Genomic DNA, 26,268 nt, shown 5'->3' with positions numbered 1-26,268 from the left:
ATTACCACAGGTTCTGTGGTTGATTAAAACCAGGTGAAATTAAAGCTTGAATTTAGCCAACCACAGAACCTGCGTAAATCATAATTCTCCCAGGGGTATTATGGCAAGCCTAATACTGTATTCTCATAATATATTTTTTTTAAAAAGTCTATTATTCTTCTTTGTTAAGTACTGGAAGCCCGAGTCGACTGCACTACCACTGCAGTCCACATGTGAGCCATAGATCACGATTTATGTACCTGGAATGGCGAGATAAAAAATAAACCTTCATGTTGATAGCTGGAAGGTAGTGGCCAGATGTACTAAGCATTGAAAAGTGTTAAATGTCACAGTGTCAGTGATAAAGTACCAACGGCAACCAACCATCTCCTAACTGTCATGTTTCAAACCCAGCCTATAACATGGTAGTTAGGAGCTGATTGGCTCCTAACTACCAGTTGTCACTTTTCAAGCTTAATACATCTCCCATATGAAATTTGCATGAAATTATTATTAGTTTGTCATAATGTCACCTTTTCTTTCTTTTACTACTCAAACGAAAAATGTACATGCAATGGTATCCATGACTAAACAGTATATAGTGTTATGATATTTTTCAGTACGTGAAGCTCCATTTACCCTTGAGCGACAGCAGCACGAAGACCCTGTACTACCCACACTAATCATGGCGTCCGTAAGTGGCGGCCGGGCTCCAAATGATAGCGGTGACGTCACTTCTACCATCTCCGCTAGTGACGAGCGAACGAGTCCTCTCGGCAGCGCTGCGTAACAGGCTCGGTGATTGGAGGACGTGTACGTGGGCGGGACACAGGGACAAGGAGGAAGTGCTGCTGTCACTACTTGGATCTAGCCTCTACCGTTGTTCGTACGGTACAGCTTCCTATCTGTGTGCAGCGTACAGGACGGGACGGGGTCCTAGAGCCGCTGAGTGGGACAGTGTTGCTGGAGCGCTCGCCACGCTTCGGGTATGTTGATTATCTGTATAGAGCCATCCCTGTATATAATAACGACTAGTTGGATCCATACTATATTGTATAGACCAATCCAGGTGTTATTATTTACACTGGGATATAACTTATGTGTCCGTATCAGTAGTACAAGCCTATGTTTGTATTATGTCATCAGTTTCTATACATAGTCCCAGGCCTTGGCGAGTTGTATCAGATGGTCATGTCTGTGGCTCAAGTTCAGAACGTGGGAACCCAGGACAGCAGTTTTACTATACATTTAGAATAGTTACCTGTTGCGACCCCACAAGGGTACACGTTGAAGCAGTTTACTTATGCTAATACAGGGGGTCCCATCATGGGCGTAACTAGAAGTTTGTGGGCCCCAGAGCAAAATGCTTAAGGGAGCCCCCCAACTCAGGTCTCCAGAGAGAGAGAGAATGGCAGCAGGGACATTTAGACAGAGTGGCGAAAGGGACAGACAGTGACAGCAGGGAGAGAGAGTGGTGGCAGGGACGCAGAGAGAGAGAATGCCGGCAAAGACATAGGGATAGAGATAGGCAGCAGGGACTTATGGGCCCTACACACTCGGCGATCCACCACCGAGCTGTCCGGCGGTGAATACGGCCGGCAGGTGACCCAGCGGCAGGGGGAGGTGATGGGGGGAGTGAAGTTTCTTCACTCCCTCCGTCACCCGGCTCCATAGCAGTGCATGCTAATATGGATGAGATTGTCCGTATTGGCCTGCATGCATAAGAGACCCGGCACCAACGATTAACGAGCACGGGGCCGCGCATCTTTAATAGTTGGTGCCTACACACTGCACGATATGAACGAGTTCTCGTTCATATCGTGCAGTGAGCTCTGTAAGTGTGTAGGGCCCATTAGGGAGATGCAGTAGGGACAAAGAGAGAGGCAGCAAGGACATAGGGACAGAGAGAGGCAGCAGAGATGTAGGGACAGATACCACTCAGATCTTCTCATGTGCCATGAGGGGGGAGAGCACAGTAAAGGTGTACTGGTGTGGGGGATCAGGGGTGCTGCGGGTCGGGGGGAGAGCACAGTGGAGTACTGGAGCAAGTAAGGGGGGGTGCCGCGGGTGGTGGGGGCAGAGCACAGTGAAGGAGTACTGGGGAGGGGGGGTGCCGCTGGTGGGGGGCAGAGCACAGTGAAGGAGTACTGGTGCGGTGGAAGGGTAAGTAGTACTGGTGTGGGGGAGTCAACAGTGGGGTTCGGGGCAGAGCACAGTTAAGTAGTACTTGTGCGGGGGAGGTCGTGGGTGCAGAGCACAGTGAAGGAGCACTGGTGCGCAGGTGGGGGTTCCGCGCCCGTGAGTGGGAGCCAAAAGGGGATATAGGGCACAGGCAAGGGTAGAGAGGGGAGAAAAGAAGTGGGTGGAGAGCAACAGGAGAGTGATGGATCTGGGGAGGAGACGACTGGATCGGTCATTGAATAAGGGGGTACCTGCACCTCAATTGACACACGGAGCTCGTGCTCCAGTAGCTGCGCCCATGCTTTGCCGCTGCTGTCAGCTTAGGGGGTGTACACCTGCGGCCGCTATTCGTGGGCAGGGGAAGAAATGGGCCTTAGAGTTGAACTGGTGCAGGGGGAGCTGCGAACCCTGGCAGCATCTCGAGCCCCATAGCAGCTGCACCCTCGGTAGTTACGCCACTGGGTCCCATGTTCTGAGCTTGAGCCTTTCTGCACTAATGAAGATGTTAAACAACAGGTTTTTGCAATCAGCTAACATCATCATGTTCTGTTAGTGTTCCTTCTAGGCTGTTTCAGCAGGGTCCTGCACCCTGCCCATTTTTAAAATGTGAAAAAGCACCCTGCCCTTTTTCAGTGCACCCTGCAGGACCAGAAATCACCCCCTTGTATACAGAATGCAACAGTCAGAGTGCATGGTACAATGCAGTGGTCTACTCCTTGCCCATCTCTGAAATTGGAACACAATTTCTGTCCTGTGCGAATGGGATAGCAGAGGAGGAAATGACATCACTGCTGTGGCTGCCTGTATAACACAGCATTCTAATAAAGAGGGAAAGAACAGGGTAAGCAGTGAGCATGTACTGCTTACAGTATTTTCCTAGTAGAAGAACAGACTTATTTTGTACCTATATATTTTAACCCTCTGCTTAACTTTTCATAAGGATTAGAACTACTTCAGTACTGGAAGAAACCTTCATTATCTACGTATTATGTATATACTACAGCCGTTCTTTAATGAAAACTGGACATATACAGTATTTCTCTCAGTACAGATGTTGGGTGTTACATAGGTCTCCTATATGTATGTATCGGTATATGATACACTAAGGGGAAAATATATGTATAACAACAATAGACATATGCGCTATGCTTTGTGCGCAAAGCGTCACACCAAAGATGTGCCCTTCAAAATTAAAATGTGCCCTCCTCAGTGATCAGCACCCTGCCCTAAAAAAATCCTAAAGTGAACACTATTCTGTTGTCACATATTGTAGTTTGGGTAGCACAGTGACCCTTTACATTTACTAAAGTTCATTAACTGCTTATCCACACAGTAGGGTGGCCAATCCTGGGCCATTTTTTCAATCCCGGGTATCTGGATTGAAAAATGGTCAATCTCGGGATACCCGAGATTGGCTCTTCCCTATATGTCCGTCCCTGCTGCCCCGAACACATAACTCACCATACGACGGGGGTGGGAGACATCCTACGGGCTCGGCGGCGGGCAGTGACGGAGGACAGCTGACTGCGCAGCTTGACCTGTGACTGCACGTCACGCTGCGCAGGGGGAGCCAGGAGGAGGAAGCCGGGCAGCGTCTGAGCTTCCTGATTACGCTCAACACTTCCCGGTTAAAAAAAAACAAAGGGCAGCATGATCCCTCAATCCCCGTGATTGGAGCCCGGACGATTTTTGCCCTACTACGCAGCAAAATGAAAGTGAATTTCAGGTAGTGACTACATCTAGTGTCATGAATTATGCTCAGTCCCTGTGCAGTTGGTGTATCATATGACCAGGTACCATATTAACATTGGCAACATGGGCAGATATGCGAGATGTGATGTGTTCTGTAAAACTGTTGTTAGCCTCCTGTTGAATCGCGTATAATTCTGACAATATTATGGACTCATTCTACAACTGAATATATTTTAGGAACGGCTTACATTATGGGGTTAATCTTTATCTTCCTATTCACACCAGACTTTTTAGAACACTACATTTAGGTGCAATATTTTACAGATAAGAGCAGACTGGTTGCTTTGTGTCAGTTCAGATATTTTGGCCAAAAGACAATCTTTTCATAAATGTGCGCAATCTTATTTGAACAAATTCTTTTGATATCTCTGCATATTTTCTCATTTAAATCCACGTGGGTTGGTCAGATTTTGATTTAAGTGGCTGGTAAATGTGTTGTATGAGGCCAGTCGGTCCATAATATGTGGGCACTATGCAGTCAAATCCTTTTTTCTAAATAACCATACGTATCTGTACAAACAGCCCTTGGTGTGGCCCCTCAAAGGGTCGTACAAATGGGATACATATGATATCCCAGCAGATGGGATGCAGGCTGTCACTATACCGATAGCGACATCCAGGCTGTGAGGCAGCAAGTCCCCTCATGGGCTCACCACGCATCGGGACCAGTAGCTCGCTTCACTTGCCAAAGGTTCTATTTCCACTCACCTAGTGGTGTGGACCCACCAACCGAGTGGTAATATCCGGCGGCGGTCGGGATTCCAAGTGTCTGGATATCACCAGGTGTCGGGATTCTGGCATCGGTCTCCTGAGATTTAAAAAAGAAGAAACATTCACTGCAGGGGTGGCCAAACTCTGGGAGTCACTGCAGTTTTCGCAGTGGTGTGAACGGGTCGGTTCTGCGCATTCGTGGCGGCCGCAATGCGCAGGCGCGTCGTTGCCCAGCGATGGCCGTCGCTGGGCAACGACAAACAGAACGAATAAAGCGATCGATGCCGCGATTGCAAGAAGATTGACAGGAAGAAGGCGTTCCAGGGCGTCAACTGACCGTTTTCTGGGAGAGGTGCGGCGAACGCAGGCATGTCCAGGCGTTTGGAGGGCGGATGTCTGACGTCTATTCCGGGACCTTCAACCCTGGCTTCATCGCACAGGGTAAGTAACTCATAACCTGGTCTTGTTGTGCACAAAACTTTTTTTGCATAGCAGGGCTGCGCAAGCGATCGCAGCCTTGCTATGCAAAGAAACACTCCCCCATAGGCGGCGTCTAGGTGATCGCTCGGGCTGCAAAAAGTTGCAGCGTGTGATCAACTTGGAATGACCCCCTCAGTCCACAAGAACCCCTATCAGCTTATATGTCCCAGGTCACTGGGGGTTTATATCTGCTTGTTATATAATTTGGCTTTTAGCAAAACAATGCATTTAAAATCTGATACAATTACATTAAACCACAGTCGAATAATCTGTGTACCCATATTTCATAAAACATTTAATGTGACAAATCAATCTAAAATTCACCAGGAATTTATAGAAACAATAATATTGCACAGTGAGGGTATAGGATTACATTTACAAATACTATCTCATTATCTAGATTGTGTACAGTAGTTTTATTGAAAAGTGGCATACATTACATGGTGGTATGCTCTTATTCTTCTTTTTTTTGTATAATGTGGATTATTGTGAGGGTACTTTTAACTGTTTTAAAAGTACTTGTATTTGGCATTTCATTATTTAAACAAGCTGAGCAACAAGTTCTTACGTTTTAAGTGTAAACTTTTCTGTAATGATATTTTATATAAAAACAGTCCAGTGCTTTGTGACACAACTCCAAACAGTTCTCAATGCAGATTGTACTATAGGCCCATACACACTTGGCGTGAAAATGAGCGACGTCGCTCATTTTCCCCCTTCCTTCATTTTCTCAGCAAGTGTGTATGACGCCAGCGACTATCGATGCACGGCCCCGCGGGTCGGCAACGATCGTCGCTGCCGGCTGCTGCGTGACGTCACTGAGCGATATGAGCGGTCATATCGCTCAGTGTGTACGGGCGACCGCCGACCTTTGATAAAGCTGCCAAACTGACAGCGAAACGCGTTAGAGCGCCAGTCTATGACCAGGACATCGCCAGGTCAGTGTTTGGGACAGTCTACAGCGGTCCATAGAACTGCCATCCATCTGAAATTCACCGTTGTGGACATCAGTGCTTGGGACTATCAATAGTGGTCTACAGAGCTTTGACCAACCCAGAATCCATCATTGTGGATGTTTAATAAAAGGGGAGAACCACCATTGACATTGCGCAGGACAGAAGTACATTTAACCTCGCTAGGTGGAATACCCGGCTTCTCACCACTTGGAATCTGGTAACTATCAATTGGATGTCCCTGCATGAGTGTATTGCTTGAAGAACATTGGATGACCCATATTTGTCAGACTTTCCATTGGCTGATTTAGATATCCAAAGGAAAATCATTGTGGTCAAGAGACTGGCTTTGAGGCTTTATTTTAATCTGATATTTTTAATGGTTTATTTATTGTACAATACATTGATTAAATTTACACACAACATTTATTAATTAGCACCTGGTTAGCACTGTTTTTTAACCATTTTTCTCTGACGTCCTAGTGGATGCTGGGTACTCCGTAAGGACCATGGGGTATAGACGGGCTCCGCAGGAGACTGGGCACTCTTAAAAGAAAGATTAGGTACTATATCTGGTGTGCACTGGCTCCTCCCTCTATGCCCCTCCTCCAGACCTCAGTTAGTATCTGTGCCCGGCCAGAGCTGGATGCACCCTAGGGGCTCTCCTGAGCTTCCTAGAAAAGAAAGTATTTGTTAGGTTTTTTATTTTCAGTGAGATCTGCTGGCAACAGACTCACTGCTACGTGGGACTGAGGGGAGAGAAGCGAACCTACCTGCTTGCAGCTAGCTTGGGCTTCTAAGGCTACTGGACACCATTAGCTCCAGAGGGATCGAACACAGGCCCAGTCCTCGGTCGTCCGGTCCCGGAGCCGCGCCGCCGTCCCCCTTGCAGAGCCAGAAGAACGAAGAGAAGTTGAAAATCGGCGGCTGAAGACTCCGGTCTTCATTAAGGTAGCGCACAGCACTGCAGCTGTGCGCCATTGCTCCCTTAGCACACCACACACTCCGGTCACTGATGGGTGCAGGGCGCTGGGGGGGGGGCGCCCTGGGCAGCAATTAGATTACCTTACTTGGCGAAAAGCACATAATACAGTCTGATAAACTGTATATGTGCAGTAACCCCCGCCATTAAAGTACATAAAAGGACAGAAGCCCGCCGCTGAGGCGGCTGGGCCTTCTTCCTCAGCACACCGGCGCCATTTTCTCTTCACAGCTCAGCTAGAAGGAAGCTCCCCAGGCTCTCTCCTGCAGTATCCTGGTACACAAAGGGTAAAAAAGAGAGGGGGAGCACATAAATTTAGGCGCAAAACTGTGTATATAAGCTGCTATAGGGGAAAAATCACTCAGTATAGTGTACATCCCTGTATTATATAGTGCTGTGGTGTGTGCTGGCATACTCTCTCTCTGTCTCTCCAAAGGGCCTGGTGGGGGAACGGTCTTCAAATAGAGCATCCCCTGTGTGTGTGGTGTGTCGGTACGCGTGTGTCGACATGTCTGAGGTAAAAGGCTCCTCTAAGGAGGTGATAGAGCGGATATGTGTGTGGGAGGGTGTCTCCATCGACAACGCCGACACCTGTTTGGATATGTGTAAGTGCTGAGGTAAAATTATTGCACAAAAGGTTAGGGAACAGAAAGGAAATCTACCCTGGTCTGTCCCTATGTCACAGAGTCCTTCAGAGTCTCTCTATGTTCACTATCCAAAATAACAAAGTATCGACACGGAGTTTAACTCCACTGTCGACTACGATAATGCAAAGTTACAGCCAAGAGGGCTAAAAGATATTCAATATATGATTATTGAAATAAAATATGATTTGCATATAACTGATGACTCATCTGTCCCTGACACGAGAGTACACATGTTAAGGGGAAGAATGCTGAGGTAAATTTCCCTCCTTTCATGAGGAAAAAGAGCGGGAATCTCCAGACAAGAGACGGCAGCTTCCCACAAGAGAATTCTCAGGCTGTATCCTTTCCCCACTAGGGCCAGGATGTGTTGAGAATCTTCCCCTTGGGTGTCCTGTTTGCACTAGCTATTCTCAGGGATCCTGCAGATAGTGTGCACATTCTAGTATACTACCCAGACCGGCGATTGTGTCGGCATGGGTTTATAGCGCTGTGGCAGCGTGGACAGGTACCTTATCAGCAGAGATTGAGACCCTAGTATGCATATAAATATTTTAAGATGCTGTCTTAAGTGATAGATATATAATTATTGATAAAGCTGAATATTTATCTTATATAAAACCCTTTATGAGGTCTAAGAACACTGTACGCTATTTACGTATGGAGTACCGTAAGGGTACGCACGTTGCGTAGCAATCGCTTAGCCGTAGTCGAGACGCTCAAGCGTCACGTTCGCTCACGGCCAAGAGATCACGGGCAGGCACGCTATTGGCTGCTGACTATCGTAATGATTCGCTATAGCGTAGCGGACGCTCGGGACCACGAGGAGATCACCAGCGGCGCTGACGCTAACAATGTTAAACCTTTGTATCTAAACCATAAACAGTATATTATGCAGTAAAACCTTAGTGTAGAAATAGGGTGTAGATGCAACCTAGTGTAACCTTATTAACTCAAATGCTGTTCGAGCGCCACCGACACTCTGAGAATACTAAACACTATAAGAAATACACAGATACCTGGGCTTAGGGTCCAACGCCTAATAAATATATATTATGAATGATATACTTGCAAAAGAATTAACACAATACAAGTCATACACTACAATATAACATAGACTACCTAACCAGATAACTACACAGGAAATACAATACAATACAATTACGTTTTAAGGGAAAAATAAGAGAGAAAGAGGAGAAGAGAGAGAGAGAGAGAGAGAGAGAGAAATGGCCCACAATAACAGTAAGAACAATATGGTTGCGGAGAAACACTTACGCACAAGGGGAAACGATCGCATGCGCCTCTGGACATCCAGCTCCCGATTTTCAGCAATGATAACCGTTGAAGAGTGAGAGCTGGATGTGATCGGCTTGTCTATTTATGCCCCACACACAATACAATTCAATGGTCCCTACAATCTCATTGTTCATTGGACACAGGAATTCCTCCTCGCATTATAACAAAAGGTCATAGGTTGATTCATACAGGTGGGCCGTGACTATTTCCAACAGCTCAGGTGGGAGGGAAACTGGGTTTCCCGCCGCATGGATAAGTAAGTGCAAATACAGTGAATGTTCATAAACTTCTTATGTCCATAACTATTCGCACGAGCGATTAATCCGCTTTAAACCAACACCGGAATATTGCTAATTAAATACTCTTCCGATGGGTACTAAACACCACTGTATTACTCCTGTCTGTCCCTTCGTATCAAACAAAGAGGGATTTCTCTGTTCATGAACATTCTACATTAACCAAACTTTCAGAATCTATCAAAGGGACCATGATCTACAAAATACATTATATAGTGAAAATATGTAACGATTGAGTCGCACGCTACTATCACATAAACTCTACCGTAAATACGCATACCGTGCGCCTGCGGGTGCCCGCGACTGTGAGTATGCGCACGTACGGGAGAGCGTACGCATGCGCAGCACGGATCTGTGTGAGGTGCAAATATGGTAGTGTGCATAGAGATATTTTTCTGACTTTGACAGTCCACCCTTTGGCAGTCAACAATAACTGCCACCTTCTAAAACATTTCAAAAAGAGGAAAATATATATGTCAGGGGTTAATACATTTACATGGTTGGGTAGGGGAGGAGAGGAGAAGGTAGGAAAAAAAGGGTATGACCTAGTGAGATAGCAGAAGCATGTGTGTATGAATCCGTGCTTGGGGGTCATGTATCATCGTGCCGTACGTGTTTTAAATCAAGCTTCGAGGTATTGCGAAGTATACATTTGAATTCCTTCTTATCCCGTGGTACGGGTCTGTGGATGGGCTGTCAAACTTTACCGAGCTCTTTTCGGCTTTGGTTGTAACAAAATGGGGGAGCACATTTTAGTTGATGATACATGAATGGGGGAGATATGTGATTGCTGATATCTGTGCCTGTATTCCCTATCGACTATGTGTGTCATTACCTGAGGGTTGTAGAAATGAAGAAAAGACATAATTACGGTAAATGCGGTGGTATTCTATGTCAGGTAAATGTACATTCGTCGATTGAGGTCTTGTTTGGTGTCTGTTGGTTGCAGTCTTCTTTGTGCTTTTGCCCATAAGGTGCGAGCAAAAGCTGTCAATGTCCATAGATTTACAAAAGTGTTGGGCTAGCGTAATTTTAAAATTTCTAGGGAAACTGGGGATCCATGGCATAGTTCATCAAAAATCTGTGCATCAGGTTGTCAAAACTTCTTCTTTAATCCCTCTGTTGTCTGTATATCGGCTCATCAAATTCCTCGTCCAAGTGGGTCTTTTTACCTTGGAGGAAACGGAAAAACAGGTGAAAGAAACGGACCGTAGAAATCGCATTTTCATCACATCATTGTTTCTACATTTGGGTCATAAATCAGATCCATGGGAATTACAGTTTCCTCACTCCTTAAACTCATTACCCTAGTACGACGATTGCACTTCATTAAAGCCTGACCGCATCTAAATATCAAACCAATCGTTATGATAACACCTAAGATACATAGGAGAAACTTCCCAACATCCATTATGACTCCTTGAGCCCAGTCTCCTAAACCAGAGAACCAATTTCGCGGGTTCAACCATGACACCCAACCAGTCAGCTCATTACCTACAGCAGCAAGAGTGAGATTGTGTCTCCTGCGAAATTCCCACTTTAGTTGGAGAATATCGTCCATCTTTTGGTCTATGACCTCGACCGGGTCCTCGGTGCTATTCGTAATATATGTGCAACATTTCACGCCGTATTGTGTTGCCAGTGTGACACAATATCCGCCTGTCACTGCTGTGAGGTAATTAAGAACCATTCTATGCTGTACCAGTTCTGTTTTATAAGCTTGAAGTTCTCTTCCAGTATACCTAAACGTGTCATCATACATTTCAGTGATATTATCTAACAAATTTGCAAGCGCAGATATGTATTTATAATTCAGCACTCCTCTGGTGGTGCGAGTGATGTCTAACGCGATTAGAAACTGAATCCCGGTGGATTCATGGATCATGTCAGAGGCCGGATGCTCTGTTCTTTCTATCAGGTGCCGTTTAACTACGTGCTCGTAATGGGTGTGAGTATAAGGAGTTTGGGCAACACGGTGTATGTCTTTCATTTTGTCATGTGATAGTCATTACTTCAGGCAGTACTTTTCCAATATAACACAATCCTTCAGAGTTTGGGGCAAGCCACTTATACGCCTTTCTCCCGCATATGAAATATGCATCATCGGGGAGAACATATGGGACGGAGTAGGACATAACCATATTACACACCTTCCATGTGAAATCTCCTAACCCTAATTCTTCCATCTGCTTAGTACACGTATCAGGTTGTACGATATGTGCACAGTATCCTGGTGATACCTCTCCAACTCTCGTAATCCTATTACCTAAGGTATGCCTATACCGGAAAGATTTTCCTCTACTGGCTATGTGGCGTATAAGCTCTGTATCTGTAGGCATTCTATCTGCTCTATGCGAAAAGGTCATGGTTTGATTACTCCATGACACTTCCCAATTTCCCGGCTTTCGGGGATTGGAGATGTTAAAACATAATAGGGACCTATCCACATGGTATTGGTGGAGCTTCAAACTAGGAGGGCTGGAGATATTAAACCTCCTGTCCACCGGTCTCCCACCACTTAACTCAAGTACCTCCCCTAACGTTAAAGGAAATGGTACTAGCCCTGATTTGCTATGACCTTGAGGTACTTGAGAGCATACCCAACAATCTGTTTTATTTAACACACTACCCACTAAGGAGTGATAGTCACTCAATGGATGCCGGTCCATATGGATATTAAAACTGGATTGGCATTTCTTTATGCACCCATCCTCAATGACATTGTTACAGAGCCGACAGATACAGTTTTCTTCAGCTAACAATCCTTCACAATTCCTTCTATGGTCAATGCTATCGGATCGTTTTCTGATACTCGCCTTTACTTGTTGGTTAAGTTGTTCTTGGAAAACTACGCCTCCATCTTTATCATCAGAGCCCATTCCAGAACCTCTCTCGACCTCCATGGTACTCTCGCCGGAACTGACTGCTCTGGTCAACATCATGGTCAACAGGAAAATCCGGATCACAGTCTCTTGGGGCAAGTCCATCTTGTAGGAGGGAACGGAGAAGAATGAGAAGGGGGAAAAAATAATTTGAGGGAGAGGGGATGGGAAGTTGGAGAAAAACAATAAAAGGGAACAGGGGATCGACAACTGCTTTTGGTCTTGTGATTTTCAATGCTCAGGTGCCGCCTCAATCCTCCTGGAACAGACACTCCAGTGATACAACCTCTACCGTCTGTTCCTTATCACGGGACCTCTCTGGATCAGCAACCTTCTTACAGTGGGACGAATGAACCCAAGTCTCTCTCTCAGCAACCTTCAATGCTGTAGTGCTAGTCAATAAGACCTGGTATGGTCCTTCCCATCTGTCAATAAGGCAACCTGAGCGTAGAAAATTCCGTATCATTACATAATCCCCAGGTTCAATGTCATGACAATTACTATCTGGTAAATCAGGAATCATTAACTTCAGATTATCATTTTGATTCCTTAACTGTTTACTCATGTTAATCAAGTATTTTACAGTCACTTCATTGTTACACTTCAAATCATCCTGAGGGTTAATCATAACATGCGGTTGTCGACCAAACAAGATTTCAAAGGGAGACAGATTAAGAGGGGACCTGGGAGTGGTTCTGATGCTGTACAGTACAATGGGTAAAGCTTCTGGCCATGTCAATCCTGTCTCTGCCATCACTTTACTCAGTTTATTTTTAATAGTGCTGTTCACTCTTTCCACTTTCGCACTCGCCTGTGGACGGTATGGAGTGTGCAGCTTGCTATCAATTCCCATCAATTTACACATTCCTTGAAAGACATCACCTGTAAAATGGGTACCCCTATCACTTTCGATAATTCTAGGGATACCATATCTACATACAAATTCCTGCACAATTTTCTTAGCAGTAAACATAGCGGTATTTGTGGCCGCCGGAAATGCTTCGACCCAATTTGAGAAAACATCTATACAAACAAGTACATATTTCAAATTTCGACAAGGGGGTAATTGAATAAAGTCAATCTGTATTACCTGGAAAGGGCCGCCGGCAGGTGGGATATGAGATGGTTCTGTAGGTATTGCCTTTCCGATGTTCTTTCTCAAACAGGTAAGGCATGACATTGCTCTTTTACTCGCATGAGATGAAAATCCTGGGGCACACCAATATGCTCTTACCAACTTGCACATCCCTTCCTTGCCCAGATGAGTCAGCCCGTGAGCTGCCTCAGCTAAACATGGAAGGTATGCTCTGGGGTCCACTGGTTTACCGTGTCCATCCGTCCAGAGTCCTGAGGACTCCTGGCCATATCCTTTTGCCTTCCAGACTGCCCTTTCCTGTGTGGAACACAAATTTTGCATCTCACACAACTTCTGTGTGTTGATGGTATTAAATACCATCAGTTGTGTGGTGTCTGTCTGTCTGGGGGTAGCAGCTGCTAACTTAGCAGCTTCGTCTGCTCGGCTGTTACCAAGTGATACTGGGTCTTGGCTATATGTGTGTGCTTTACATTTGATAACAGCCACTCTGTCGGGTTCCTGTATCGCTGTTAGAAGCCTTTTTATGTGAGCTGCATGCGCTACCGGTGTACCAGCTGCCGTCATGAAATTTCTGAGGCGCCATAGGGCTCCGAAATCATGGACTACCCCGAATGCGTATCTAGAGTCGGTGTAGATATTGGCTGATTTGCCCTTAGCCAATTCGCATGCTCTGGTTAGGGCGACCAGTTCAGCAACCTGGGCTGAGTGAGGTGGGCCTAGCGGTTCCGCTTCTATGGTGCCTTGGTCATCTACGACTGTGTATCCAGTACACAAGTCTCCCGAGTCTGACTGTCTATGACAACTACCGTCCGTGTAGAACGTAAGTTCTACATCTTCCAGTGGGTTGTCACTGATGTCAGGCCTTGCGGTAAAATTTTGGGTCAAATATTCCATACAATCATGTGTGTCTTCCTTTGTATTAAATCCTCCTTCCCCACCACTCTCATCCTCCACCCTTTGTGCCTGTCCAGGCACACCTGGGAGATATGTTGCAGGATTTAATGCACTGCATCTCCTTATGGTGATGTTTACGGGGGCCATTAGTGCCAATTCCCATTTTGTAAACCGCGCTGATGAGACGTGCCTGGTTTGGGCAGAATTCAGCAAGGCTGACACTGCATGTGGTGTATGAATTGTGAGGTTGTGACCTAGCACGACATCTTCGCTTTTCGTTACTAGCAATGCTATCGCAGCAACGCTTCGCAAGCATGTGGGGAGGGATCGCGCTACCGTGTCTAGCTGAGCGCTGTAATAGGCTACTGGCCTGCTGGCATCACCGTGCTTTTGGGTTAGTACGCCTGCCGCGCAACCAGCACTTTCTGTTCCGTATAGTTCAAAGGGTTTCCCATAGTCTGGCATACCTAATGCTGGTGCCTGCGTTAGGCACTGTTTAAGTCTCTCAAATGCTGTCTCAGACTCGTCTGTATGCGAAATCCGATCAGGTTTGTTTGAGGAGACCATCTCCTGCAAGGGTAACGCTAGAATGGAAAACCCTGGGATCCAGTTACGGCAATACCCACACATTCCTAAAAACGTTCTGATCTGTTGCTGGGTTTGTGGCAGAGTCATGTCTCTAATTGCTTGAATTCTATCAGCGGTCAGGTGTCTCAGTTCTTGTGTTAGACAGTGTCCCAAATATTTTACCTTAGTTTGGCATAATTGCAACTTGTCTTTGGAAACCTTGTGTCCTGTGTCTGAAAGATGAAACAGGAGCTGTTTCGTATCCTTCAGGGATGCTTCCAATGAATCAGAACACAGTAGTAGATCATCCACGTACTGTATTAATACTGATCCACTCACTGGTTGGAAAGACTGTAAACAATCATGCAAAGCCTGGGAAAATATACTTGGACTATCTATGAATCCTTGTGGTAATCGAGTCCATGTGTATTGGACTCCTCTGTATGTAAATGCAAACAAATATTGGCTGTCAGGGTGCAGAGGTACCGAAAAGAAAGCGGAGCAGAGGTCAATAACAGTGAAAAATTTCGCAGTGGGAGGGATTTGCATTAGGATGACAGCTGGATTTGGCACTACGGGGAACTGACTCTCAACTATTTTGTTAATCCCCCTTAGATCCTGCACTAGCCGGTAACCCCTCCCCCCACTCTTTTTCACAGGGAAGATGGGACTATTGGCAGTGCTGGACGTTCTTACCAGAATGCCCTGTTGTAGCAAGCGCTCTATTACTGGGTAAACTCCTAACTCCACCTCTGGCTTCAGAGGGTACTGTGGGATTTTTGGAGCTATCCTACCATCTTTTACTTGTACAACTACCGGAGCTACGTTTGCCATTAATCCAGTGTCCTGTCCATCTTTAGTCCAAAGTGACTCTGGTATCTGAGATGTCATTTCTTCTACTTGGGAGGGAGTCCTATTTGTCATAATGGTATGTGACATTAATTTTGATGGGGAGTCTAACATGTCTCGCACTTCCTGAGCGTGATTCTCCGGTATGTCCAAGAATACACCTTCAGGAGTACAATAAATGACGCACCCCATTTTACACAGTAAGTCTCTACCCAGGAGATTAGTCGGTGCCGATGCAGCCAGCAAAAAGGAATGCTTGGTATGTAAAGGCCCTATTGTAATCTCGGCTGGTTTGCTAACAGGGTAGTGCTTGACTACTCCCGTTACCCCTATGGCTGGAATTGTCTTACCAGTGGTTCTCATGCCCACTGTCGAATTTATCACTGATTTGGCCGCCCCTGTATCTACAAGAAAGTTTAATGATTTACCAGCTACATTGATTGCAATTTCTGGTTCACTTCCAAGGCTTGCAATCAATTTTACTGGCTGCAGATTACAGGTATGGCCACACCCCTATTGGGTATGGTGACCTCCCTGAATCCCGCTGGCAGCAACTACTTGTGATGGAGTTAATTGGGAGCTACCAGAGGCTTGCCAGTCTCTGTTCGGGGGATATCTTTTTGTTTCCCCTTGCATGTGGCTCATAACTCCGTTTCTGCGGACCCTGATCCCAATGTCGTGTGTCGTGTCGTTGTCTAGGGGGTTGATAAGATTTTTGTATATTTCTCGATCTACAGTCTCGTGCAAAGTGTCCCTGTTTGTGACAAGAATAACATGTTACCACATTTGACTTACCCACAGGGTTTGGTGATATTAACACAGGCTGTTTTGTGGTCAAGGCCTGTATACTTACTGCCATTAACTTATCACCTTGTTGTTCCCTGTGTCTGGTGATATTCCGGTCGTGATCAATAGCAGCCTCTCTCAAAGTAGCCACAGACAGACCTCGCCAACATGGTTGTGTGGTCTGTACCCTAGTCTTTATTGACTCTTTTAAACCATCCATCAGTACCGATACTGCTACTTCTCGATGGTTTATGTTTGTTTTAATGTCCTCTATGCCTGTGTATTTTGCCATCTCTAATAATGCTCTGTGAAAATACTCTGTAGCTGTTTCTGACTCCTTTTGTTTAATGGAGAATATCTTGTTCCATTTAACTACCGCTGGGAAATACTCTTTTAACTGTAAGCTTATTCTTTTTACATTGTCTTTGTTGTACACTTCTGTAAGAGGTACATCCTGATCTAATCCACAGTCAGCTAAAAATTGAGTTGCGTCAACATTGGAGGGTAAACATGCTCTCAGCAATATCTGCCAGTCTTTGTTGTTGGGCTCTACCGTGTTACCTAGGTCTCTGATGTATTTTTGGCTGGCAACTAAGTCTTTTCTAGGGTCAGGGAATTCAGACACTATGGTCCTTAATTCCATTCGGGAAAATGGGCTATACATGGCAATGTTCCTAACAGGAGTGACTCCTGAAGTGTCTGTTTTCCCATTTGGAACTACTATTACCTTAACAGGATTAACTCTAACAACCTCATTCTGTGTAGATTCTACAGGCTGTGGTGAAATAGTTTCAGCATAGTGTATGGTGCCGTACTTACCCGTTGATACGACCTCACCTATCCCTCCGCTAGGGGCCTTTGTTACTAATCTCGGGGGTGGAGCTGTGCCTACTGTGGTCTCTGCTATGGTGGCTGCTAGAGAGAGCGCTGAAATTGTTGCCGATTCGTCCTCTTGATCACACTCCTGAGGAAAGTTCAAAACAGGGTACAACTTGCACGGGTTAATACTTGCATTGGTTAATTGGTTAACATTATCTTTAACATTTACACAGTTGCTAAGTGTTTGTTTGTTACACCTTAGTGCGTCATTCTCCGCAACCAATTTCTCTCCTGATATGTATGGTGGCGGTAGGGCCGTGGCTATCAGTTTCCTGATCGAGCCAGATCCCGCCGCCTGAGCCAATCCTCTCTGTATGTCACCCTCCTGTTGCCACAACGGCAAATAATCATAATGCTTGATTCGCCTCTTTGCTGATTTAATGAGACATATCCTTCTCCTTAAATTCGTTAACACTTCTGTGCTGAAGCTACCTACTCTTGGGAATTTCTCCCCGTCATGTACTGTCATTCTCTCCCATTCATCACATAAAGCTTCTGTGTGACTTCCGTACTTTTCACACATTACGTACCTTGCCGACCCGACTGGTCGGTTTATGGAATCAACCCGAACCGAGGTTGATCGCCCCCTTCCTGAACAACTGGCCCCCATAATTTGCAGGTGTTACGGACCCTTACAAAAAACCAAGATATTCACGATAGGTTGACGGTAAGGTTTACCGAGCACCTTACTCACTCTGCCCACGCCGACCAATACGACCTGATCACACCGATATGGTGCTGGCGTACTCGACCCAGGGCACCTATTTAACCTTTGTTTACTGGAACATGCGAGGGATATCCGCAGAACACTTACTCTTTCCAGTAAAGGTGAGGTTGTTGGATAATTCCTGAGTGACCAGCGAACTTCCCTTTGTAAAAATAAAAAATTACACAAATCACGTCAGAATGTACAAATAGCGTTTATGACCTTCGTACACAAATAGTACCGGTCAGGTTTACTAATGCACACAATTACGTGCGGTACAATCGTTCAGCACATAAGCAACTAATCTTATGTACGGAGCGACCAGCGGAATCGAAAATTGCGGCTGCGAATTCCTTCAGCAAGAGCTTGTATGGCCTATATGGGTGTTGCACCAACCCTTTTAGGTGTTGTGCCTGTGGACTGTATAGCGAACTTTCTTGTCTGCTGTACCTGAACCTGCTGGTCTGCTATGACCTCCTGGTCTGTTACAGTATGACCTCCTGGTCTGCTATACTCTAATGCTCAAATTTTATGTTTAACCAAGGATGCCTCCCTAGCCACCGTGCATGTCACTTACACGTATGTACCTCACGAGAACTCGATGATTTATTTTGGTTCAACCTCAAAATTGTATAAATGTATGTAAAAACACTCACTCACCACATGTACACTTTTGTTTCTATTTCTATTTCTGCGCAGAAATTTCTCTTTAGACCAGATGTGTTACAAATTAGGAGAAGGATCTGTTAATTTAAATTTCGAATTTAAAATAGATTTGCGCTACTTATCGCCTGTTGCGTTTTTTATCGCTTGTTGCGTTATTTAAAAATCAACACTATCGTGTGACTTGAGTTACGTGGGCGTACCCAGACGCTCCGTTGCGTAATTTACGCTGCGTGCGTCGGCCTTTGCGTACGCGAGTCTCCCTTTGTTAGAGACACGTGTACACCAGTCTTTGTCCACCGTAACACAACTAACACGTTTTATCAATGTAGATGATCCTCGATCATCTACCGCACACCACACCAATCTCTCCTTTTACCTTTAGGTAGAGCTGTGTGTATTTCTATACCTTAACTGTATTACCTTTACTCTTTAACTATGAAATAGCGGCAAATCTCTCTTAGTACGTTTATCAATTATACAATGGCAAACAGGAGAGTGATATATGAAAATACACGAATGAAAAGAAATGCAGATATGCGTGCGTGTGTACGCAAGACAGAAATAAACAGTTTTAAAAGGACACTATCGTTTTGTTCTTACCTCCGGTCCCGGATTCCTTCAGCACCCTTTACTAAGCGAAGCAGACGTTTATCCAAACAGCACTACGAGGAATATGACTTCCCGCCCTTTGCTGCTGGATAATGTCTGCTGAAATTACCTAGTGCAGATATGTGAAGGACGGGCGAGCCGCCAATTGATAAAGCTGAATATTTATCTTATATAAAACCCTTTATGAGGTCTAAGAACACTGTACGCTATTTACGTATGGAGTACCGTAAGGGTACGCACGTTGCGTAGCAATCGCTTAGCCGTAGTCGAGACGCTCAAGCGTCACGTTCGCTCACGGCCAAGAGATCACGGGCAGGCACGCTATTGGCTGCTGACTAACGTAATGATTCGCTATAGCGTAGCGGACGCTCGGGACCACGAGGAGATCACCAGCGGCGCTGACGCTAACAATGTTAAACCTTTGTATCTAAACCATAAACAGTATATTTTGCAGTAAAACCTTAGTGTAGAAATAGGGTGTAGATGCAACCTAGTGTAACCTTATTAACTCAAATGCTGTTCGAGCGCCACCGACACTCTGAGAATACTAAACACTATAAGAAATACACAGATACCTGGGCTTAGGGTCCAACGCCTAATAAATATATATTATGAATGATATACTTGCAAAAGAATTAACACAATACAAGTCATACACTACAATATAACATAGACTACCTAACCAGATAACTACACAGGAAATACAATACAATACAATTACGTTTTAAGGGAAAAATAAGAGAGAAAGAGGAGAAGAGAGAGAGAGAGAGAGAGAGAGAAATGGCCCACAATAACAGTAAGAACAATATGGTTGCGGAGAAACACTTACGCACAAGGGGAAACGATCGCATGCGCCTCTGGACATCCAGCTCCCGATTTTCAGCAATGATAACCGTTGAAGAGTGAGAGCTGGATGTGATCGGCTTGTCTATTTATGCCCCACACACAATACAATTCAATGGTCCCTACAATCTCATTGTTCATTGGACACAGGAATTCCTCCTCGCATTATAACAAAAGGTCATAGGTTGATTCATACAGGTGGGCCGTGACTATTTCCAACAGCTCAGGTGGGAGGGAAACTGGGTTTCCCGCCGCATGGATAAGTAAGTGCAAATACAGTGAATGTTCATAAACTTCTTATGTCCATAACTATTCGCACGAGCGATTAATCCGCTTTAAACCAACACCGGAATATTGCTAATTAAATACTCTTCCGATGGGTACTAAACACCACTGTATTACTCCTGTCTGTCCCTTCGTATCAAACAAAGAGGGATTTCTCTGTTCATGAACATTCTACATTAACCAAACTTTCAGAATCTATCAAAGGGACCATGATCTACAAAATACATTATATAGTGAAAATATGTAACGATTGAGTCGCACGCTACGATCACAAACTCTACCGTAAATACGCATACCGTGCGCCTGAGGGTGCCCGCGACTGTGAGTATGTGCACGTACGGGAGAGCGTACGCATGCGCAGCACGGATCTGTGTGAGGTGCAAATATGGTAGTGTGCATAGAGATATTTTTCTGACTTTGACATTATAAAGCATGTCCAAAGGGACATGAGTATACTGGGTCCTAGAGACAAAATTTATGTCGATTTCTGCTTGACGTGTCCTGTAGAATATACATTGGACAGATGATGCCGACTTAAGAGGCATATGGAAGGCTGAGGATTGTGTGGAGAAAGGTTCTCGGGCCTGGTCTCCACAGCTATAGCTGGTAATTCTGATATTTTGCCTTATATTCCTGCACAGCCTAGGAAAGCACGACATTATTAAATGCAGCTTTTCAAATAAAGAAACAAGAAAGTCTGAGGTGCGTCCTTTCTTGTCAGAGCCGGGGGCAGAGGAAAGAAGCTGTACAACACAGCTAGTCCCCAGGAACAAAAGTCCTCCCCGGCCTCTACAAAAATCCACCGCATGTCGCTGGGGCTCCACAGGCGGGGCTAGGCCAGGTGGGGACACGCCTACGTAAGTTCAGCCACAAGTGGGTTCACTCCCTGTTAGATCCCTGGGCAATAGAAATTGTATCGCAGGGATACAGGCTGGACTGTGAGAAGATGCCCCCTCACCGAGGACCCGGCGGGCTTCCCCCCAAGAGAGGGAGCCAGTGTTAACTGCAATTCGTAAATTGTATCTTCAACAGGTGGTGGTCAAGGGTCCCCTCCTTCAACAAGAGGGTGTTATTATTCGACCATGTTATAATCCCGAAACCAGACGGTTCGGTTAGACCCATATTGTATTAAAATCCCTGAACATATACCTGAAAAGGTTCAGGTTCAAGATGGAATCGCTAAGAGAGGTCATTGCAAGCCTGAAATGAATCGGGACATAAAGGGATGCATGCCTTCGTGTCCCCATTTATCCACCTCATCAGGCGTACCTCAGAATTGCGGTACGGGGTTGTCATTACCAATTTCACCAAGGTAATGGCGGATATGATGGTGCTCCTGCGGAAGCAAGGTGTCACTATTATCACATACTTGGATGATCTCCTCATAAAAGCGAGATCAAGAGAGCAGTTGCTGGACAGCGTATCACCTTCTCTGGAAGTGAAACGGCAACACGACTGGATTCTATATATTCCGAAGTCGCAGTTGGTTCCTACAGCTCATCTGCCTCGCCTAGGCATGATCCTAGACACAGACCAGAAGAGGGTTTATCTCCCGATAGAGAGAGCTCAGGAGCTCATGACACTGGTCAGGAATCCATTGAAAACCAAAACAGGTGTCAGTGCATCACTGCACTCGAGTCCTGGGAAGGATGATGGCATCATACGAGGCCATCCCCTTCGGCTGGTTCCATGCAAGGACAATGGAACTTACTGGACAAGTGGTCCGGATCACATCTTCAGATGCATCGGTTAATCACCCTATCCCCCAGGGCCAGGGTGTCTCTCCTGTGGTGGCTGCGGAGTGCTCACCTTCTCGAGGGCCGCAGATTCGGCATTTAGGACTGGGTCCTGGTGACCACGGATGCAAGCCTCCGAGGGTGGGGGGCAGTTACACAGGGAAGAAAATTCCAAGGTTTGTGGTCAAGCCAACAGACTTGCCTTCACATCAATATCCTGGAACTAAGGGCCATATACAACGCCCTAAGTCAAGCGGAGTTCCTGCTTTGCGACCAACCGGTTCTGATCCAGTCAGACCGCAGGGGCTCATGTAAACCGCCAGGGCGGCACAAGGGAGCAGGGTGGCGAGGGTAGAAGCCACCAGAATTCTTCGCTGGGCGGAGAATCAAGTAAGCGCACTGTCAGCAGTGTTCATTCCGGGAGTGGACACGACCTCCACCCGGGAAAGTGGTGACTTCATCAGGAAGTCTTCACGCAGTTTTGCAAATTGATGGAAACTGCCTCAGGTGGACTACATGGCGTCCAACCTCAATAAAAAGATAAAAAAGGTTTTACGCTGGGTCAAGGGACTCTCAGGCGATAGCTGTGGTCGCACTAGTAACACCGTGGGTGTTCCAGTCGGTCTATATATTCCCTCCTCTTCCTCTCAGACCCAAGGGCTGAGAATTGTAATAAACGGAGGAGTGTGAACAATATTCTTTGCTCCGGATTGGCCAAGAAGGACTCGGTACCCGGAACTGCAAGAAATGCTCTCAGAGGACCCATGGCCTCTGCCTCTCAGTCAGGACATGTTGCAACAGGGACCCTGTCTGATCCAAGACTTACCGCGGCTGCGTTGGACGGCATGGCGGTTGAACGCCGGATCCTAGCGGAAAAGGGCATTCCGGATGCAGTTATTCCTACGCTGATAAAGGCTAGGAAAGACGTGACAGCAAGACTTTTTCACTGTATATGGCGAAAATAGGTTGCTTGGTGTGTGGCCGAGAAGGCCCTACAGAGGAATTCCAGGGGGGTCGATTCCTGCACTTCCTACAGTCAGGAGTGACTATGGGCCTAAAATTAGGATCCATAAAGGCCAAGATTTCGGCCCTATCCCTTTTTCTCTCAAAAAGAACTGGCTTCACTGCCTGAAGTTCGGACGTTGTTACAGGGGTGCTGCATATGCAGCCCCTTTTGTGCCTCCAGTGGCACCTTGGGATCTTAACGTGTGTTGGATTCCTAAAATCCCACTGGTTTGAGCCACTTAAGACCGTGGAGCTAAAATATCTCACGTGGAAAGTGGTCATGCTTTTGGCCTTAGCTTGGACTAGGCGTGTGTCAGAATTGGCGGCTTTGTCATGTAAAAGCCCATATCTGATCTTCCATATGGAAAGGGCAGAATGGAGGACTCTTCCCCAATTTCTCCCTAAGGTGGTATCATCGTTTCATTTGAACCAACCTATTGTGGTGCCTGCGGCTACTAGGGACTTGGAAGATTCCAAGTTGCTGGACGTAGTCCGGGCCCTGAAACTTTATGTTTCCAGGACGGCTAGAGTCAGAAAAACTGACTCGCTGTTTATCCTGCATGCACCCAACAAGCTGGGTGCTCCTGCTTCAAAGCAGACTATTGCTCGTTGGATCTGTAGCACGTTTCAGCTTGCACATTCTGCGGCTGAACTGCTGCATCCTAAATTAGTAAAAGCCCATTCCACGAGGAAGGCGGCTGCCCGAGGGGTCTCGGCTTTACAACTTTGCCGAGCTGCTACTTGGTCGGGTTCAAACACTTTTGCAAAATTCTACAAGTTTGATACCCTGGCTGAGGAGGACCTTGAGTTTGCTCATTCGGTGCTGCAGAGTCATCCGCACTCTCCCGCCCGTTTGGGAGCTTTGGTATAACCCCCATGGTCCTTACGGAGTACCCAGCATCCACTAGGACGTCAGAGAAAATAAGAATTTACTCACCGGTAATTCTATTTCTCGTAGTCCGTAGTGGATGCTGGGAGCCCGTCCCAAGTGCGGACTCTCTGCAATACATGTATATAGTTATTGCTTAACTAAAGGGTTATTGTATGAGCCATCTGTTGAGAGAGGCTCAGTTATTGTTCATACTGTTAACTGGGTATAGTTATCACGAGTTGTACGGTGTGATTGGTGTGGCTGGTATGAGTCTTACCCTGGATTCCAAATCCTTTCCTAGTAATGTCAGCTCTTCCGGGCACAGTTTCCCTAACTGAGGTATGGAGGAGGGGCATAGAGGGAGGAGCCAGTGCACACCAGATATAGTACCTAATCTTTCTTTTAAGAGTGCCCAGTCTCCTGCGGAGCCCGTCTATCCCCCATGGTCCTTACGGAGTACCCAGCATCCACTACGGACTACGAGAAATAGAATTACCGGTGAGTAAATTCTTATTTTTGCCTTTCCATTTAGGGTGACTATCACCCCATCTTAACAGCCGCTTAGAAAACCAGCTCTGTCAAAGCGCCTGAAAATATATTAATTTATTAATATATTCTTGCCTTTTCTTTGCGACCGCGACTGCCCGGCCTAGGAGGGGAAACACTAAAAGACGTCGCTCATAGAGCGACGCCTTCTAGTGTGTATGGACCTTATGAGAGCATTACCAGATAAATTCTGTATGATATTGGAAAATCTTTATAATAAGTAGCACTGGGATGACTGGTGTTGACTTAATCTGCACCAAAAAATATCCTAGGTAGGTTATTACTTTGTGCAGTGTATCAACAATGTTGTTGATATATTATTTCTCTAACGTCCTAGTGGATGCTGGGGACTCCGTCAGGACCATGGGGAATAGCGGCTCCGCAGGAGACAGGGCACAAAAGTAAAAGCTTTAGGATCAGGTGGTGTGCACTGGCTCCTCCCCCTATGACCCTCCTCCAAGCCTCAGTTAGATTTTTGTGCCCGGCCGAGAAGGGTGCAATCTAGGTGGCTCTCCTAAAGAGCTGCTTAGAGTAAAAGTTTTGTTAGGTTTTTTATTTTCAGTGAGTCCTGCTGGCAACAGGCTCACTGCATCGAGGGACTTAGGGGAGAGAAGTGAACTCACCTGCGTGCAGGATGGATTGGCTTCTTAGGCTACTGGACACCATTAGCTCCAGAGGGAGTCGGAACACAGGTCTCACCCTGGGGTTCGTCCCGGAGCCGCGCCGCCGACCCCCTTGCAGATGCCGAAAAATGAAGAGGTCCAGAAACCGGCGGCAGAAGACTTTTCAGTCTTCATAAGGTAGCGCACAGCACTGCAGCTGTGCGCCATTGTTGTCAGCACACTTCATAACAGCGGTCACTGAGGGTGCAGGGTGCTGGGGGGGGCGCCCTGGGCAGCAATGATAGTACCTTATTCTGGCTAAAAATACATCACATATAGCCCCTGGGGGCTATATGGATGTATTTAACCCCTGCCAGGTCTCAGAAAAACGGGAGAAGAAGCCCGCCGAAAAGGGGGCGGGGCCTATTCTCCTCAGCACACAGCGCCATTTTCCCTCACAGAAATGCTGGTGGGAAGGCTCCCAGGCTCTCCCCTGCACTGCACTACAGAAACAGGGTTAAAACAGAGAGGGGGGGCACTGATTTGGCGATATGACTACATATATTAAAATGCTATAAGGGAAAAGCACTTATATAAAGGTGGTCCCTGTATAATTATAGCGTTTTTTGGTGTGTGCTGGCAAACTCTCCCTCTGTCTCCCCAAAGGGCTAGTGGGTCCTGTCCTCTATCAGAGCATTCCCTGTGTGTGTGCTGTGTGTCGGTACGTGTGTGTCGACATGTATGAGGACGATGTTGGGAGGCGGAGCAAATTGCCTGTAATGGTGATGTCACTCTCTAGGGAGTCGACACCGGAATAGATGGCTTATTTAAGGAATTACGTGATAATGTGAACACGCTGCAAGTCGGTTGACGACAGGAGACGGCCGGCAAACATATTAGTATCTGTCCAGGCGTCTAAAACACCGTCAGGGACGTTATAATGCCCATTTTACCTCAGTCGGTCGACACAGACACAGACACGGACACTGACTCCAGTGTCGACGGTGAAGAAACAAACGTATTTTCCTTTAGGGCCACACGTTACTTGTTAAGGGCAATGAAGGAGGTGTTACATATTTCTGATACTACAAGTACCACAAAAAAGGGTATTATGTGGGGTGTGGAAAAACTACCTATAGTTTTTCCTGAATCAGATAAATTAAATGAAGTGT

The 26,268-nt window shown here is 46.1% G+C and overlaps 2 protein-coding genes across 3 annotated transcripts in view; both read left to right on the top strand.

Moving 5' to 3' along the window:
- Positions 1-680: 680 nt before the first annotated feature.
- The window catches only part of SERAC1 (serine active site containing 1), a 408,753-nt gene continuing 383,165 nt past the window's right edge, over positions 681-26,268 (top strand). For both annotated transcript variants that reach the window (XM_063917652.1, XM_063917651.1), the window contains exon 1: positions 681-965. In XM_063917652.1, coding sequence (XP_063773722.1) covers positions 696-965 — 270 coding nt within the window. In that variant the 5' untranslated portion in view covers positions 681-695. The remainder of the gene's footprint in view (positions 966-26,268) is intronic.
- Positions 877-26,268, top strand: part of GTF2H5 (general transcription factor IIH subunit 5) — a 50,024-nt gene continuing 24,632 nt past the window's right edge. Inside the window, exon 1 of the mRNA XM_063917653.1 lies at positions 877-965. The gene's annotated coding sequence lies outside the window, so the exon portion shown is untranslated. The remainder of the gene's footprint in view (positions 966-26,268) is intronic.

The sequence above is a fragment of the Pseudophryne corroboree genome, chromosome 4, assembly GCF_028390025.1.
Source record: "Pseudophryne corroboree isolate aPseCor3 chromosome 4, aPseCor3.hap2, whole genome shotgun sequence".
Taxonomy (NCBI): Eukaryota; Metazoa; Chordata; class Amphibia; order Anura; family Myobatrachidae; genus Pseudophryne; species Pseudophryne corroboree.
The sequence above is the reverse complement of the archived record's forward strand: the minus strand, read 5'-3'. Positions and strand labels throughout refer to the sequence as shown.